Source organism: Haemorhous mexicanus, chromosome 9 (assembly GCF_027477595.1).
Source record: "Haemorhous mexicanus isolate bHaeMex1 chromosome 9, bHaeMex1.pri, whole genome shotgun sequence".
In the NCBI taxonomy this organism is placed as follows: Eukaryota; Metazoa; Chordata; class Aves; order Passeriformes; family Fringillidae; genus Haemorhous; species Haemorhous mexicanus.
In genome coordinates, this window is record NC_082349.1 from 29,034,410 (window position 1) to 29,050,682 (window position 16,273).

Below are 16,273 nucleotides of genomic sequence, written 5' to 3' on the forward strand. Positions count from 1 at the left end.
TGGCTTCCATGATCCTCCCTGGAGATTTCAGCACATTTGATGGCTCATGGTCCTGGACACAACTGTCCCAATCTTTCTCAGACAGGTATTTCAGACCTAGCATGTGCAGGTTTGCTTCTTGCTGCGAGGACCCACAGGACAACTTGAAGCAGGGGAGACTACATGATGTCCTCAGGACGTGTCTTTGTCCCAAAATGTGACAATGCAGGGATGCTTGACTGAGCTGTTACATCTGTGTGGTTCAGCTGGGAGGATCTCAACTGTCAGGAGATAAAAATCCCATGCAATTCCAGCTGTCTTCTCAGGTGAGGACCTGCAAGGACACCCAAACCCACCACCTCTGCAAGCTGACCCAGAGCGACCGGGGTCTCCCCGCTGCTCTGCCACTGCTGCAGCATCACAGGCAGGGTGTGGGACCTGGGCCAGGTGAGGAACACTTTATTTCTAAGCAGAAGAAGGATCTCCTGTGGCCTGCAAGCTCCCCTCACACTGCTTTAGCACCGCTGACACTTCAGGCACGCGAAAAGAGGTCAATGACTCCAGACTGCAGACAAGTGAGCCACAAAGAGGACCCAGGAGCTCAAGTTTTCCCTGTTAATAACAGGACTGTTTGTCCTTTCTTGAAAGAGCAGTGTTATCCAGGGATTATCTCAGCTGTTTACTGCAGGGCACTGGCCAATTTATCTCTGAAACAACCACGTTACTGCCTGTGGGGAAGGCGAGGAAACAGCCTTGCTCTGGAGCACTATTTAACTGGTCAGGCACTGAGGAAATGCTTATTCTCCTATGTGCAGCCCACATCCAAACCCACTCTGGCAATCTGAAGCTGTTCTCTTGCTATTCCAGACCTTTGTTTCTGACTCCAGCTGAAGAAAAAGAAGGAAAGCTGCATCTCTTTGGTCCAGACTGATGTGGGCTGCAGGACAGCATCACAGACCGCAGGCCTCTCCCTCAACACACACAGTTCTGCCCTCTCCAGCAGAATTCCCTCCAGCCTTTTCTACAGGGGTGTTAACATCAGGAAAGCCCACCTGACCAGGTATTTTGTGTGAGCTCTTTGGAAACAACGACAGTTTTGAAAATGCAGTTAAATCTTCATCAGCTGAGATAACGGGAGGGGAACAAAAATCCCCAAACCAAAAAGAATCAAACAAAACTCCAGCAAACTGTCTCTGCAGAGCACTGCTGCATTCACCTAAGCCCTCAGAGCACCTGAGCCAGAGCAGACAGCCCTGGGTGAGGAAGAGGTGAGAGTGACTGTCCCAGCCAGAGACCCATGTCACTGCTTCCTCCCTTTGTTTAACCCCTGGCACTCAAACCCTCCAGAGCCAGGGGTATTTCTGGAGTGTGATTCCTCTGATACCTGCAGAAGCAGGATTGTGCTCACTACAGAAGCATGCTCTGATGGCAGCCAGCATCTGCACAGCCTGTGTAACATCCTGCTGCCCACCATCCTCTTTGCTCCCTTCCTGCCTCTCTGATAACACCAAGCGTCACATCCCCGGGGAAGGGCACCGTGAGCAAACACTCAGCTCAAAGGCTCAAGAGTGGCACATTCCCATTTTCCCTCCCACCCCTAAAATGAAAACAGGCACACAGATATTTGCATGGATTACAAAGCATATGGCACATATGAAGTTATTTTTTTTTCCTCTCCATGTAAACAAATCCCAATTTTCCATTGCTCTTGGATCCGCAGCCCCTGATGGTTTTTGGGTTGGCCAACCTTGCAGCAGGCACCACGCATGAACTGAGCATCATTCTCTAGCAGAGGAGTTGAAATCTGGGCAAAGTGCTCTGTGCCTTTGACTCTCAAAACAAACAAATAGAAACCACAGCAAATGGGAAGGAAGAGGGCAAAGGGAAGGGAAGGACCCATGAATTTCTCTGGATTGCATTGACACAAAGGGAAAATAAAATTCACACAGAGCACACTCTTGCAGGTGATCCAGACACTGTCATGTAAGCAATCAAAGAGATAACCACAACAGAAAGAAAATCAAAGGATAAAAATTTACCCAAAACAACCCCCAAAATGGCATGAGCTAGGACATCTCAGAAATGCTGGGGTTTGTCCATTAGGATCACTCATGCTTTCAGCCCCAGTGAAATAAAATCATTACACAATAATTTTTCAATTACTTTTTTTCTCCCCCCAAAGTGCAAGCAATCCCAGCCATGGTTTGTGGACCACTTTTCTGGTTTTGTGTTTACCATCCATGCATAGAACCCCCACTACAGCACCACCAGTCACAAGTATGGTCACATCCTTTTTTCCAACAAAAAACAGAACACATAAGGGGAAGTGGAAAAAAAGGGGAAAATAAGGAGGAAAAAAAGCGAAGAAAATAAAGTAAATCCCCCCCATGAAAAACTCACCAAACCCATTCCCCTTTCTTGGTTTTTTTTTAAGATCACAAAAGTGAGCAAACCAGACCTGGAGAATAAAAGCTGAAACAACCAAAAGGAGAAAACAAGAGAGAGAGACTAGAGGGAGAAAGGGAGAACGAACAAAAACCCCAACACTGAAAACCCAAAATAAAAGAAAAATAAAAACTAACCAGCTGAATTGGGAGTTGAGGGTGAGTTAGCCTGGCTTCCATGGGCTGACACGTTGGTAGCCGTGACAGCCGTTTTGGCAGCATAAATATTGGCTTCCTCTTGAAATTTACCTATGTTCTTCTTGTACCGGATTCTCTTATTTCCAAACCAGTTTGATACCTAGAGCGAGTACAAGAGAAGACAAGGACAAGTTAAGGTTTCAGCTCTGCCAAGTGCACCTGGGTGAGGAAGGTGAATTAGTTAAGGTTAATCAGTGCTGATACTTTTCCCTGCTCAGTTCTCCTAGCACCTTCCACCCGTGTGTGCCACACAAAGCCCAGGAAAGGTGATGGGAGCCCCTTGGGAACACTGGGTTTTGTGTGGGTGTAGCTGGTTCTGCTATGGATGGGATGCTCCACAGGAACCACCAGACCCACCCCACGAAAATCTTAAGATGGATTCAAAGAATCCATCTTAAAGAATCACAAAGACACCAAAGTTGCAGAATTAGAGAACAGGTGCATGTTATTTTTATTTGCCTCCTCCTCAGTATCCTTTTGATAGGATAGATGCCCTGATTGATCAGAGAATTGACTGGGGCCTGGCTGATACACAAAATTGCCTCAGTATCAGCAAAGCTCTCTTTTGATCCATCTGAGGGGAATCAGGGCACAAAGCCAGAAGTGGATGCTCTTTGTCCAACTGAGCTTGGCTTTGCAAGGTTTAGCATGAGCCACTGCATGAACCAGGAACTTCAGGGAAAGGATGAAGAAGGAGCACAGGACTTGTCCTAAAACCTAACTTTGGTCCCAGGAAAGAAGTTTGTGCCTTGGGAAGGGGTGGAAGATGTTTCCACTGTGTTTGCCCAGAGACATGCTGATGATATTCCTGTTCACTCATGGGCACTATCTCACACTGAACTATTTCAGACATGGGAAAGATTCAACCCTACAGCCTGAGAAGCAGCTCTCAGCTTCCTCTTCATCAGCACTGAACACAGAGAATCAGTGTAGTGTCTTCCTATGTGCAGATCTCTAAGCAGAAGACCACTTCCAGCCCACTACTGACTTCGTTTGAGAGAGCTTATCAGGATAAAGGGAAAGGACAAATGAGGAGGATGCTGCAGCTCTCCCAAAAAGTTCCAACACTCCTAGGATTGCTTGGAGCTGCAATCTTGAGCTAGCAAGACCAACCCCTTGGATGAGATTCCAAGGGCATTCCCCCTTTGCTTGCTGGTGAGAAAGTACATCAGTGCTCCCTCTTCCAAATAAATTGAGCAAGAGCTAAAGACACAGAATACAATAATAGATGTTCATTCTTGAAGCCCATGATTTCTTCCTTATCTCAAGGAAAGCTTGGGCTTGGTGTTGATAACTGAAACCCATAAGCTTTTATTCCTGTGCTTTCTATCTGCCATGCTTATTAAAGCATCCAGCAGCTTCCACACAGAAGTGGCTTCTTACACCAATTTAATGGATACTGAGCTACAGGTATCCAACCCTGCAGAGCAGGAAAGAGAAAGCTACAGGTATCCAACCTGCAGAGACTCAGATCAGCACCCAGCCCAGATCTAGGAGCAAACATTTTGATGGCACCACCAGGAGCTGGTGCTGTTGGCAAGGAGCTCCATTCCACCTCTTGGTCCAGCTTTGTCACTAATGACCATGAGCTCCTTCATGGTCTTTCCACATGGACATCTCCTCATGACTGCTCTTCTGGCTTCACATCTTGGGTGAACCCTGAGCACCACAGGGCAGGGGGTTGGAATATCCAGCCACCACAACCTATCTGGCATTTTAAAATCTGTGAAGCACCTGCCTAATCTGGTCAGACTCCGAGTTCAGATCAACTCTGCTCAGGACTTGCACTCATTCATGGGACCTGTGTTCCCACTCAGTCTCAGCAAATCCAGACCTGGATGTGTGATTGTTTCTGCCTTACTTGGATGAAGAAGGGAGGCAGATCCTGGAGACAGGCACAAAGCAGCCTTGATACAGCATGCTCAAAACCCCCTCCTAAGTGCAGCACTTCTCCTGGGCATTTTGTCTTTGCAAAGGAGAGGTTGTAAGTGTGAAGAGATGAATTAGAAGTGAGAGGGGAAGCACTGGGACAGCTGGAGCTTTCCTCAAGCCAATCTGTGCTGTCTCCTGTAGGTAACTCTGGGAAGAAGCAACGTTTGGGTCTTCCAGCCCAGGGGAGGCAACTGGAGTCACTCAGCAGGCACTCAGCACGGTGATGACACCTTCCCCTGGATGCTGCTGCTCCTGCTGAAGGCAGACACGCTCCCACAAGGACACCAGATGCTGCTGCTCTCTGCAGTTTACTCAAGTGACGAGCAGGCACGTGCCTGGGGCTGGGAAGCAGCCCAAGGCAGGGAATGCCATGGGAGCCTAGAGGGGCTGCTAAGCTCATGTGAGGACAAGCCTACCACAGGCCACAAAGACTGGCTCTCAATCACACAGCCTGCTCCAAAAGAGAGGAAATAAAGAAGGGCAATGTATGGCTGAACGTTTCAAGGGCTGGCTGAGCTCCTCACAAATCACAGCAGCTCCCAGGTCACAGCTACAGACTCCAGGAACTATGTGGCTTCCTTGAACACATGGAAATAATTCATTTTGTCGTTACTAACCACGAGGTTCTGAGGGATGTGCAAGTCAGGGAGATGTCATATTGTGCAGCACAAGGGTAATGACTGAGAGAAATGACCCTGAGAAATCCCACCCTCACGGAGCACAAACTGTAACTGCTGCACCCAGATCTTTCCCACCTGGACTTGTCCATTTTATCTTATGAAGCAAAACCTACACAACTCTTCCTACTGCTTTTAATCCCCTGAAGAAAGGACTTTCAGATCAAACAAGCTCTTCTTGCAGGCCAGGCCAGCACTAATTCCTTCAGGAGACTCTGCCCCTCTGGGTGCTGCCACATCATTTCTGGGCTGTCAACACCTCAGCTGCACACACAGCTCCATGGAGCCTTCATACGTCCTAAATCCACCCTAAGACTTTCCTTTTCCATCCATGGCTTCAATCTGCAAGTGCCATCTGCACTCCCACCCACTCTCACTAACCTGCACTGAACTGATTTAATGATTAAATGCTCAACACTGGACATGGCTGACTGGTCTGAGGTCTGGAATACCCTTCCCCATGCTGAGGTTTCCCACTAGTCCAGGCTTTGAGCTCTCTCACCTGTGAGACTGTGATGCCACATTTCTTGGCTAGCTCTTCTTTGGCTTCCTCACTGGGATAAGGGTTGCTGAGATGGGAATAGAAATACTCATTCAGGATTTCTGTGGCTTGCTTGTTGAAGTTTCGTCTCTTCCGCCTTCATGTGAAGAAATAGTGGGAAACAGAAGGAAAAGGAAAGGGAATGAGCACCAGGGATCCAAAAAGAGAATGCATTTTAAATACTCTTGAGTTTCCCACATTCCTCCCTCCCCCCTCTGCTTGCATGGAGTGCAAGACTCAGGGCCAGGAAGTTTCTGATCTGCTCTTTGCTGGTGACTGCTCTCTCAGCACCTCTCAAAGCAAACCAGCCTCCATCTCAAACTTATCACTGCATCCTCCAGCTCACAGCAGTCTGAAAACTGGCATCCAGCTCCCCCACCTGGGAAGGTGACTCCTGACACCTGGCTGTTGTGACCAAAGACAGTGCTGCTCTGCCAAGCTCTGTGCTGAGGAAGCAGAACTGGATATATCCTTGGGGAAGTCTGCTCCATTCACACCTAGGCATTATTACCTGTCTGTCATCTCCTTCCTTGTACCCCTGGTGTAGCTGCCTCTCCTCCCCATAGCAAGCTACAGCCCAAGCTGCAGTCTGCACCTAACCAGCTTGGAAATGAAATAATTTTACAGCAATTTGAAAATCTGGGACCATAAAAACAGTAGGGAGAGAATGGGGGACAGGATGGCCTGTAGGATAAACTTTCATCCCTAACTGAAGTGCACGTTTTCACCACAGAGGCTTGTTGCAATTGTTGCAATGTGCCACAGGATTTCCTTCTGCCACAGCAAAGCCAGGATGTGCAATTCTCAAGGTACAGATGGAAGCCTCACCCATGGATGTTCTGAATTGCAGTCCCCTCCCCTGCTGAGCCACAGACCACAAAGGGATAAAGAATTCACAGAATTCCCAGAATGACTAGGTTGGAAGAGACCTTAAAGATCATCGAGTCCAACCCATGCCCTAACACCTCAGCTAAACCATGGCAAAAAAAAGACCAAAAACCCCTCAGGCTCAATGTCCAGATGGCAAGGCAAGATGTATTCTATTTGCCATCTGTATGGCAGTTGTCTTCTATTAAGTGGGTAGTTTTCCTTATCTCTCCCACACCCACTCCTCCCTCTGGAGGGACATCTGCTGATAACAGGCCATTGAATGTCACTGCATGGCTGATAAGAACTACAGCATCCCACTGGGAGATGGGAGCCCAGAGGGAGGAGCCAAGCATTCCTACCCAGATATAATCTGGAGATTCTGGAACACCAGCACAGCTTCTCCACTGGATTTCCCAAAGGAACAGGAGCTGCCTCTTCCACTGGATCTTCAGAGGAAGACTGCACCCTTTCCTACAGGATCCCTGCTCCAGCAGAACCACACCTGACACTCCAGGAGGGCTGCAGCCACATTTCCAACTGGACTGCTACCAACACCCTGACCCACAGGGTGTCAGGTTGAGTTCTGACTTGGTCAGTGTTGTTCTAGTGTACTGCATTGTTTGTTTTATCCTTTTACTTTCTTCCCTAATAAAGAACAGTTATTTCCTGCTCCCATATTTTTTGCCTGAGAGCCCCTTAATTTAAAATTTATAGCAATTCAGAGGGGTGGGGAGGGTTTGCATTCTCCATTTCAGGGGAGGCTCCTGCCTTCCTCAGCAGGCACCTGTCTTTCCAAACCAAGGCACTCAGGACACAGCCCTTCAGCTGGGCCCTCACTTTACTACAGAACCAAACCTGCCCAACAAACCCCCCGGACACTCCCCTCCTCACACAAAACCATTTATCACCGGCCAGGGGCTGTGTACAAATCACAAACAGGATGAGACTGCTGGGAACGTGCCTTGAGCTGTTTTATGTTCCAGCATCAGTCTCATTACATAGTTATCAATGGGAAGATGCCATCAGCTCACATCCCGGGCAGCAGACCAACAACTTAATGTTGCAACTTACTTTATAAGCTTTTTGACCAATCACACAAAGCAGAAGCACATTGACAGTGGTTCTATCCAAGCACTATAAGCACAGGTACTTTTGGTTAAACAATGCTTGCCTGTTTTGGATACAATACCTGCTTGTAAGCCTTATAACACAATGCATAGAGCTCCATTATTAAGCTTAGAACTTCCTAATATCTCGCTAGATAAACTTTTCTACAGCTTAGGGAGTTATTCTAGACAAGCCTGAATACCCAGACCATTGTTCTATTTGTCCTTGCTTTTCTACTTTTTAAAAAATTTTTCTGCTGGCCAATCTCATGGCTACTGCTGAGCTCCAATCACAGTTCTGCTGTCTCTGAGGCTGCCTTTTGCAGCTTTCCCCAAACCCTCTGGTTTTATGGATTCCCGCCCTGAAGGACACTGCAGGAAGGTTTGGTGGGGCGTGGGCTCACCGTGCGTCCAGGAACCGCGAGCGCAGGATCATGACGGCCTCGCACGTGCTCTGCTTCAGCTGCATCTGGATGGAGCTGAACTTGCGGTGGATGATGCTCACCATGCGCTCGATCTCCTTGGGCGAGATGGGCCGGGTCCGGCTCTGCTCGCGCAGCAGGTTCATCACGTGCGTGGTGAACTCGTTGCACGCCTGGCATGGCAGGAAAAGCAAAAGAAACCCCAGGATGGGAAGGTCATTCGGTGGTGTTGAGGACGGGGCAGAGGAAGCGTGGCTACGGGAGGAGATGGGAGTGCAGGCTGTGGAGATTTAGGGCACTGGAAATATTTCTCTGTCTGCTCTGGGGTGCCCTGACCCCCAGGGCAGCACTGACTTTGACCCTCATTCAAGGAGAAAGTTTCCCAGACCTCAAGATAGGCTGGAACCCACAAAAGTGTGAAATAGATTATAGAGAGCAGTGTAGGTGTGTCACTGGGTGAGAAATTGAGGGTTTGGGATTTTTAATGTGTTGTGGATGGAAGCAAGATGGGGAGCACAGGGTGTTGTCCTGGGTTTCTTCTTCATGCTTCTTCTTCCTCCTTCTCCATGGGTTTGGGTGGCATTTTGTTATTGGGCAGAAAAGTCCTCTTTTCAGCTCTTTGGGATCAGTTATTGGGTTAAAAGGGAAAATAATCCAGGTGTCAGTTCTTAATTGGATAGTTTAGCCTTAAAAGACCTTGTACCAAGAGATTGTTGGCCATTTAATGCCTTCTAATGAAAAGCTACCAAACTACAATAATGAGACTGTTTTACTGATAAAAAAAAATAAACGCAAATTACTATCTCAAACCCAAAAAAAACAACAACTGATACCCCCACACAGGCCTCGCTGGCTGGGGCTTTCCAGAGCAGGCTCAGAGCAAGAACTTGCTGGTGCTCAGGGAATGATGCCTTAGGATTTTAGCTTTTGTATTTTTCAGATCCTATAGTGCATTAGTGTATAATTTTGAACTCCATATAGAGTGTTAGTTAACTCTCTTCACGTTTTGGTCAGACAAAACAATCCTTCTAGGCCTGAGATCCAAGGACACCCTCTCTGCCTCAGGCCCCAAAAAGTATAAACAAAAGTGAATTGGGAGGGTAGCAAACTGCAGGTACCTGACTTCATTACCTGAAGCTGTACTTGGAGAATTAACCCCTGATATGTAAATAGACTACACTTGTATCTGTCTGAAAAACTCATTACATGGTTCAGTTTGGGTGTAGCCCCTTAGGGAGGCTTTGTCTGCCCCACCTGAAGGCCCTTCATTAAATATGTCCACTTTTATCCTTTTAACTTTGTCTGCCCTCTGTTTCTAGCTAAGTCTAAAATAGGCATCAGGGAGAGAGAATCCCCCTGGTCTGCCAAGCACAGGGTGTGAGAGACACCCAGCAAACATCCTGGGAAAAACAGGAGCTGATTTCTTTGCTCCCAGGGGGATCATGGATGGAGCGGGGGCAGATGAAGCTCTAGGATCCATAAAAAGCATGAAGAAGTGCCAGCTGCTTTCCTGGCTGTGACTGGAGGAGCTAGAGACTTATCTCAGGAGGTCCACGAACCTTCTGACCCACTGCCCCTCCTCCTACAGCACTACCATGTGTCCTGCAGAGTCCCTCGTGCTTCACAGGAGCAGCTCCCAGAGAGACACGGCCCTGCTCCGTGCTCTTGGCACATCAGGTGAGAAGTAAATAAGGATAATAATTAAAGCCTGAGTGAGGCAGGAGTCCTGACAAATAAGCGCAAGCAGGTAAAAATCCCAATTAGTTTGCTGCTGGCACAGCACTGGCTGGCTGCTCCTGCTGTCCCCATGCTATGCCTTGAGGACAGGGCACAAGGGGGGATTTTGAGGCCAGATCAAGGCCACCTCCCTTCCCTCTCCCTCATCCCCCTGAGCACCCCCCACTGGCATGATGGGATCCTCTGATTCCCAGAACCAAGCCCCAAAAACCAGTGGAGAGTGATGGCTGGAGAAGCCTTTGGTGCTCCTGGGATGTGGGTGGCTGCTCTGGGGGCAGTGTCTGCAGCTCCCACACCCTGATGGGGAAAAAGGAACTGCTGGGGAAAGAAACACTGGATTTGTGGACTGGCGACATGGCCTTGACTTGCTGTGCCTTACCCCACCCTTCCAAGCTGAATTCCCACCATGGCTCAGACCCAACAAGGAGACATCCCCAAGGCCAGCTCCAACTGATGACTCCCATCTCCCAGGATGAGTGCTGGCTATCAGAGCTCTCAGCTGGGCATCTCGTTGCTCCCAGACACTGCAGCTATTTCAGATCATCTCCTCTTGGCATGAACTAAAGAGCATTAAAGGCAGAATCACCACTGATTGCCGTGCTGACCCAGCAGCAGCCAGACTGAGAAGCCAAGGGCTGAGCTCCCAACAGCTGGATTGGAGAGAGTGGGAAGGAGGTGGAAAAACCCTGAGCCCTAGTGATGGTACCAGAGATGGTGGACCAGCAGAGCGACTTGCAAAGCCAATCAGTGGCAAAACCCAACCCTGTCAGTGGGTTGTGAGAAGGAAAGATGTGGCCCATCCCACCCTCTGGGCCTGGCTAAAGGCTTCTCTCACCTGGGTGTCGCTTTGAGGAGCAAAAGAGAAGCAAAACCAGAATCAGAACATGAAACAAACAGAACTCCTGCCCAAGGGAAGGAAGAAGCAGATGGTCCTTCCCTGAAGCCTGTCCCTGTCTGTGCCAAGGGTCTCTCCTTGGACTTGGCTAGCAGAGGACATAGGATCTCTCTCTCTACCCCCCTTCAGCCTGAAAGATGATCCCTGGGGTGCTCTCCACTCCCACCTATGTGGAATGGCTGAGGCGCCTCCCTGTGCCTCAAGGAAGTGACAGCGAGGGCTGAGGAGAACCACCAAAGGCCATCCTTCCAACCAGCCCTCTGCCAGCTCCCTGCCTGCCCTAAGGCTCTGCCAAAATGCCTCTCATGGCACGACTGTGCTTGGCTGCTCCATCACCAGAGCCCTGCCTGGCCACCCTGACTCCAGCTCTAATCCTTCCCCCACCCTGGCCAACAGGATGAGACATCCCCCAGCCCTACCACACATCCAGTTACCCAGGTAAAGTGGAGGCTTTTACTGGATCTAAACCAGAGATCTGAAAGCCCACAGGGCCCCTGGCAGTGGAGCTTGTCCTGCACCCAAAGAGGTGATGCCTTCTTGTTCACATCCACAAACCATAACCTTTGAGGTAGAAACCACAAGGGCAAGGTGCACAGCAGCCAAGAGAGGTCTGCAAAACATCTGGAAGCACTTGAAAGGAACTGGTTTTGAGCACTGACCTGCAAAGCTCTTCATGAAATTGTCAGTGTTACCAATAGCTGTATTCATGACCCAAGTAGTTTTTCTTTTTTAACAGTAATTTACTATAAGAAAAAAGATATTTTTTTTGCCCTGGAAAGAGAGCATTTCAAGGAGAAAATATATTCAAGAAGATTCTGATTCAAGTCTTGCTTGGACAGTTGTCATCACGGAGGCCATCATATCAGAGAGGCCTTTTCCCTCCTAGGGCCAATTCTGGGTAAGATATCAGGGAAGGAGTGAAAAGTGAAAATCCAAGGGGCAAACCATACTGTGGCCAGAGCTCTCTTCACAGGGAGCAACAGGCACAACTTCCCAAAGATTTTTCCTGGGGAAGGCAGTGAGAACCTCAGAAAAGAAGAGAATACAATTCTTATCTCTATTCACTGCTCCTGTTTTTTGGCACATGTGGAATATGTTACGGAGATGGTTTACCCAAAGTGATTTGTTCACTGGACACTGGTGAAGGTTGCTTTGATTCCTTGGCCAGCTGGGTCAAAGCTGTGTCCTGGCTGCCTGCAGACAGTCACAGATTTTTTAGTATCTCTTCAGTATAGTATAGTATCTCTTTAGTATGTACTTTAGTATAGTATTAGTGTAATATAGTATAGATTAATATGCAATTGCAATTGCTCAGCCTTCTGAATCATGGAGTCAGAGCACACTATTCCCTACATTGGGGTCACCCTGCATCAATACCCATCCCAGCATAAAACCCCAACCCTGCCAACCCTACAAAAACCACGTTCTCACTCCAACACCCAGAGGCCGTACACCCCTAACACCAGATGTCAGCAGTGATCCAGGCTGTGCAGATCCAGGCTCTGCTCCCACCAGCCCCACCACGAAGGAGCCTGTTACCTGCTCGTACTTCTCCAGCTCCGTGTGGTAGATCTGTCTGATCTGGGACAGTTTGGCTCTGTAGTCCGAGTGCTCCACCGAGTTGTCGGAGCCGGCTCCTCCGGACGCGGCGGCGGCGGCGGCAGCGGCGGCCGAGCCCCCTCCCTTCTCGGGGCCTGCCACCCCCTCTGCCAGCAGCATGTTGTCTAACCTCATCAGCTGGGGGTCCGTGGGCTCCTCCTCCTGCGCCCCCCGGATGCTCAGCACTGCAGGAGACACAATGGGGAGAGGAAAGCCTGAGTCACACCTGGGTTTTAATTCAGGGAAGCTCGTCCCAAGCTGGACTGACCCCGCCAGCAGGGGTTTTGTCCCTTCCCAACAGGTTCTTCAACAGGTTCCTCAACAGGCTCCCGAACAGGTTCCCCAACAGGTTCCTCAAGAGGCTCCCTAACAGGCTCCCCAACACGCTCCCCAACAGGCATCCTGATGCTGCAAGTACTCAGCACCAAGCTTGGCTTCACTCAACACTCCTTGGCGCTCCAGCTCCCTGCTCCTCTCCCTGCTCCTTCCCTCAGTACAGAAGTAGGGCAGACCTGGCAGTGAGCTCACCACAGAGCTAGCCCACAAAGCCACACTTTCTGCTTGAACAAGCAGCGAAACTCCCAGCAACAGCAACCAAAAAAATCCAACAAATGTACCCATGCTTGCTGCCAGAAGCGATAGGGACCATATCCAGACTCAAGCATGAGATGGGAAGTTGGAAGGGAAGTCTGAAGCCCTGATTCCATCTCGCTCAGGGGTCCTCTCATGTCACCCAACATGTCATTAACATCAACCCCAGATGGCAGAGAAAGACGCACAAAGCCTGGGGCAGCTGAGCCTTGGTTTCCACATCCTGAAATACAGACTGTGGAGAGGGCCTGAAGTCCATTCTTTCAGCCATGCACTGGGAACATGTAAAAAACATGTATGAAATAAATTTTATTCCTGGAAAAATGCCTTTTCTTTAAGAACCCAGTCATTCCACTGATGCTGAGAAAAGGAGCAATGATGAATTAATCCTCCCAAAGTGACTTTTCAAAAAAAGAATCTTCCTCCCATCTTTGTGCTCCCTGCCTAAATTACTGTTCCAAGTAAAAGTTATCCTGTGAGGGCTTTCCTGGAAAACAACCCAACAGCTTGGGATGTCCCATGTCTGAAAAATAGAGGTGCCCAATGTGCTCCTCCCCCCGTGTCCCCCTCCAAGGTCTGAACATGGAATGATAACGTGAGATTTCCACATGCACACACACACAGCTGCATAATAAACGACATAAATAAAATACATCCTTGATGAGAGAATAAAAAAAGGCATTTCCTAAGGGAAAACAATGGTATTTCCCCATCTGATCTGGCACAGGGGCTCTGAGCACACACACCCCACGAGCACACACTCTTTGCACATCCAGAGCTGGGAAATGCTGTGTGGATTTTGATAAAGCCATGCCTGCTGACACCTGAGATGAATTTGACTCCCTCCCAATCCATGGCAAAAAAAAGACCAAGTGATTATTCCTGTCATTTAAAATAAAAAAGTAGTGGAAGATCTGTTAGCAACAAGAAATAAAATCACAGCAGCTAAAAAACCCCAGCAACCATCGGCTATGGTCTTCCCTACTCTGCAATAAGTTAAAGATACAGCTATTATCAGTATAAAATTGAAGTAAAAGACCCTGTTGAGAGGTTTGGTTAAGACTAAAAAGAGCTTTTCTAAAAACCTCAAAGCCTACTAAAATTACTATTTTCAGGATATTTCACTCATTCATTTAATTTTATTTTATTCATACATTTGGACCAGTTACTCATTCATGCATTTACTGGCATTTTTTGTGATTAAAATATGCACTGTCAACAAAGGTGGGAAGGTGGGCAGAAAAAAGCCTAAGGACAGTAAAACTGGAACTAAAAATAAATAATTCCACGCTAGGGAGGATCATTTCTATATGGAGGAATGAGGGCTGAGTGCCAAATTTGAAGCTGAGCCCTCAGGAGACAGGACCAGCATCTCTCCCCACCACAGGAGACTTCCCATGGCGCCCAGCCATGATAAATAGATCCAAGAGGAGAGGGCAGATTTCATCAAGAAAATGGTTTGGGGTCTATGGTCCATAAACTGAAATATGAGGCAAAAGCAGCCAAATCCCTTAAAAAGAGAAGAGGAAAGTTGACAGGATGCAGCAGGGAGAGAGACTTGCCATGAAAATTAAGAGAATAAATTCCTATTCTTCCAGGACAAAAAAAGAAATAAAAATCAGTCAATTAAAGCACATCAAAAGCCCAAATACAAAAGCAAAGCAACACAGGTTAAAAATAAAAAACATATTAAAAACCACCTCAAATAAACAAATCAAAAGCAGAGTTGCCAAAACAGGCGCATCTGGATTTCAAAAGGGAAATATTTTTAGATTAAAAATCTCAGGAATCATTGACCTGACAGGTAGGCACGAGTGATTAATTAGTTTATGTTTAGAGAGCTGCTTCCTGATGAAAAGTGCTGTGTGTTCCTGGGAGCTTTATTCCTGTGCCACACACACAGACCAGCACCCAGTGCAGGAGATGCATCCCCCACAGCAGAGACCTGAACCCAGCCTGGGCTTGGCTGCTCACTCACAATAAAGCTTGGGAGTAAATAAATGGAAAGGCCAACGTGTCTAAGCAGGACTGATGCTGCTTATTTATCCCTGAAAGGCTGTGCTCAGCCGAGGAGAAGACAAAATGATTATTTAAAAGCTCCTTTTTTATCTTCCCCGTGCTGGACCCAGCTCTGACACATCTCCTGCCAGGATGCCTGGGATGTTGAGCTCCTTGGAAGCTCCCAGCCTCCAAACTGCTCCCTGTGATGGGATGAGGAGTTTGGGATGGGTTTGGCAGCACCCAATCTGTAGTGCCCAGGCAGCTGGTGGCAAAAGAACCCTGCTCTCCCACCAAATTAAAACAGAATAAATGAAGCAGAATGGTCCTCAGTGGTCCAAGGGGCTACAGGCATGCAGGCACCCAGGCATCCTCAGGACCCCCATTTGCTGCTCCTGATTAAAGAAAGGGGGGGAAAGGGGATAACAAAAAGAAAGATAGCAATTGGCAGACAGGGGGGAGGAGAATTCCTGCAAGACTTTCTGTCCTTGGCTGATTTCCTGCTGGCTTGGCAGCCTCTGGAGCTGTGGTGCTTGCCACTAGATGGTGCTCAGCCCTCACTTAGGTCCCCTGCTGATCAAAATGCGTTTTTAGATGTAAATATATACACAGAACAAAAAAAAAACTTAAAAGAAAAAATATATACACACAGACATATACATACACATGTATGTGTGTTATATATAGAGATATGGGTGTGTTTTAAAAGTAGGCCCGTGCCCTGTCCACCCCAGCTGGAATGTGGCTGTCACAGGGTCACCATCTCTGATGGCAGCAGCCTGGGAACCATGGAGCCACCAGCCTGTGGTCCAGGCACGGTCACAGAGACCCATTCCAGCAGCTGGAAAAGGGCTCCCAGCTACCACACTTGCTCCCTCTCCCTTCTTGAGGAAGGGATCACAGCCACAGGGTTCAGAGGACATCCCTGGGCTGGCTCTGTGGTGTGGCTGCAGGACATGGGAAGTGGTGACATGACTGACCTCAGGAAAGGAGGAGAGAAAACAAAGCCAAAAGCAGCTCCTTGGCTCGATGCCTACCCTGAGATTCAGGGACACAGGACAGAAGGTGCCTTGAGCCACCAAAGCTTCCAGATGCTCCAAGATGCTTCACACAACATCTCCAAGGAGCATCTGCAAAGCAGCCAGCTCATGTTCATGTGACATGAGCAGGGAGCACCCCACATGTCCCCACAGCTTGGCACCTGTGCCTGGTGTCCCCTCAGGTCGTGCAGTCTGAGGTACAGCCAGGGCAGGAGAAAGAGCACTTGCCAGACACCTTGGGAAC

General features: G+C 48.5%; 1 protein-coding gene across 3 annotated transcripts in view; it reads right to left on the minus strand.

Annotated features, from left to right (window-relative positions):
• The window catches only part of PBX1 (PBX homeobox 1), a 132,230-nt gene that overhangs the window by 17,859 nt on the left and 98,098 nt on the right, over positions 1–16,273 (minus strand). For all 3 annotated transcript variants that reach the window (XM_059854723.1, XM_059854721.1, XM_059854722.1), the window contains exons 3-6: positions 12,341–12,585; positions 8,152–8,342; positions 5,733–5,868; positions 2,562–2,721 (exon numbers count right to left, since the gene is read on the minus strand). In XM_059854723.1, the coding sequence (XP_059710706.1) occupies positions 2,562–2,721; positions 5,733–5,868; positions 8,152–8,342; positions 12,341–12,585 (732 nt within the window). The remainder of the gene's footprint in view (positions 1–2,561; positions 2,722–5,732; positions 5,869–8,151; positions 8,343–12,340; positions 12,586–16,273) is intronic.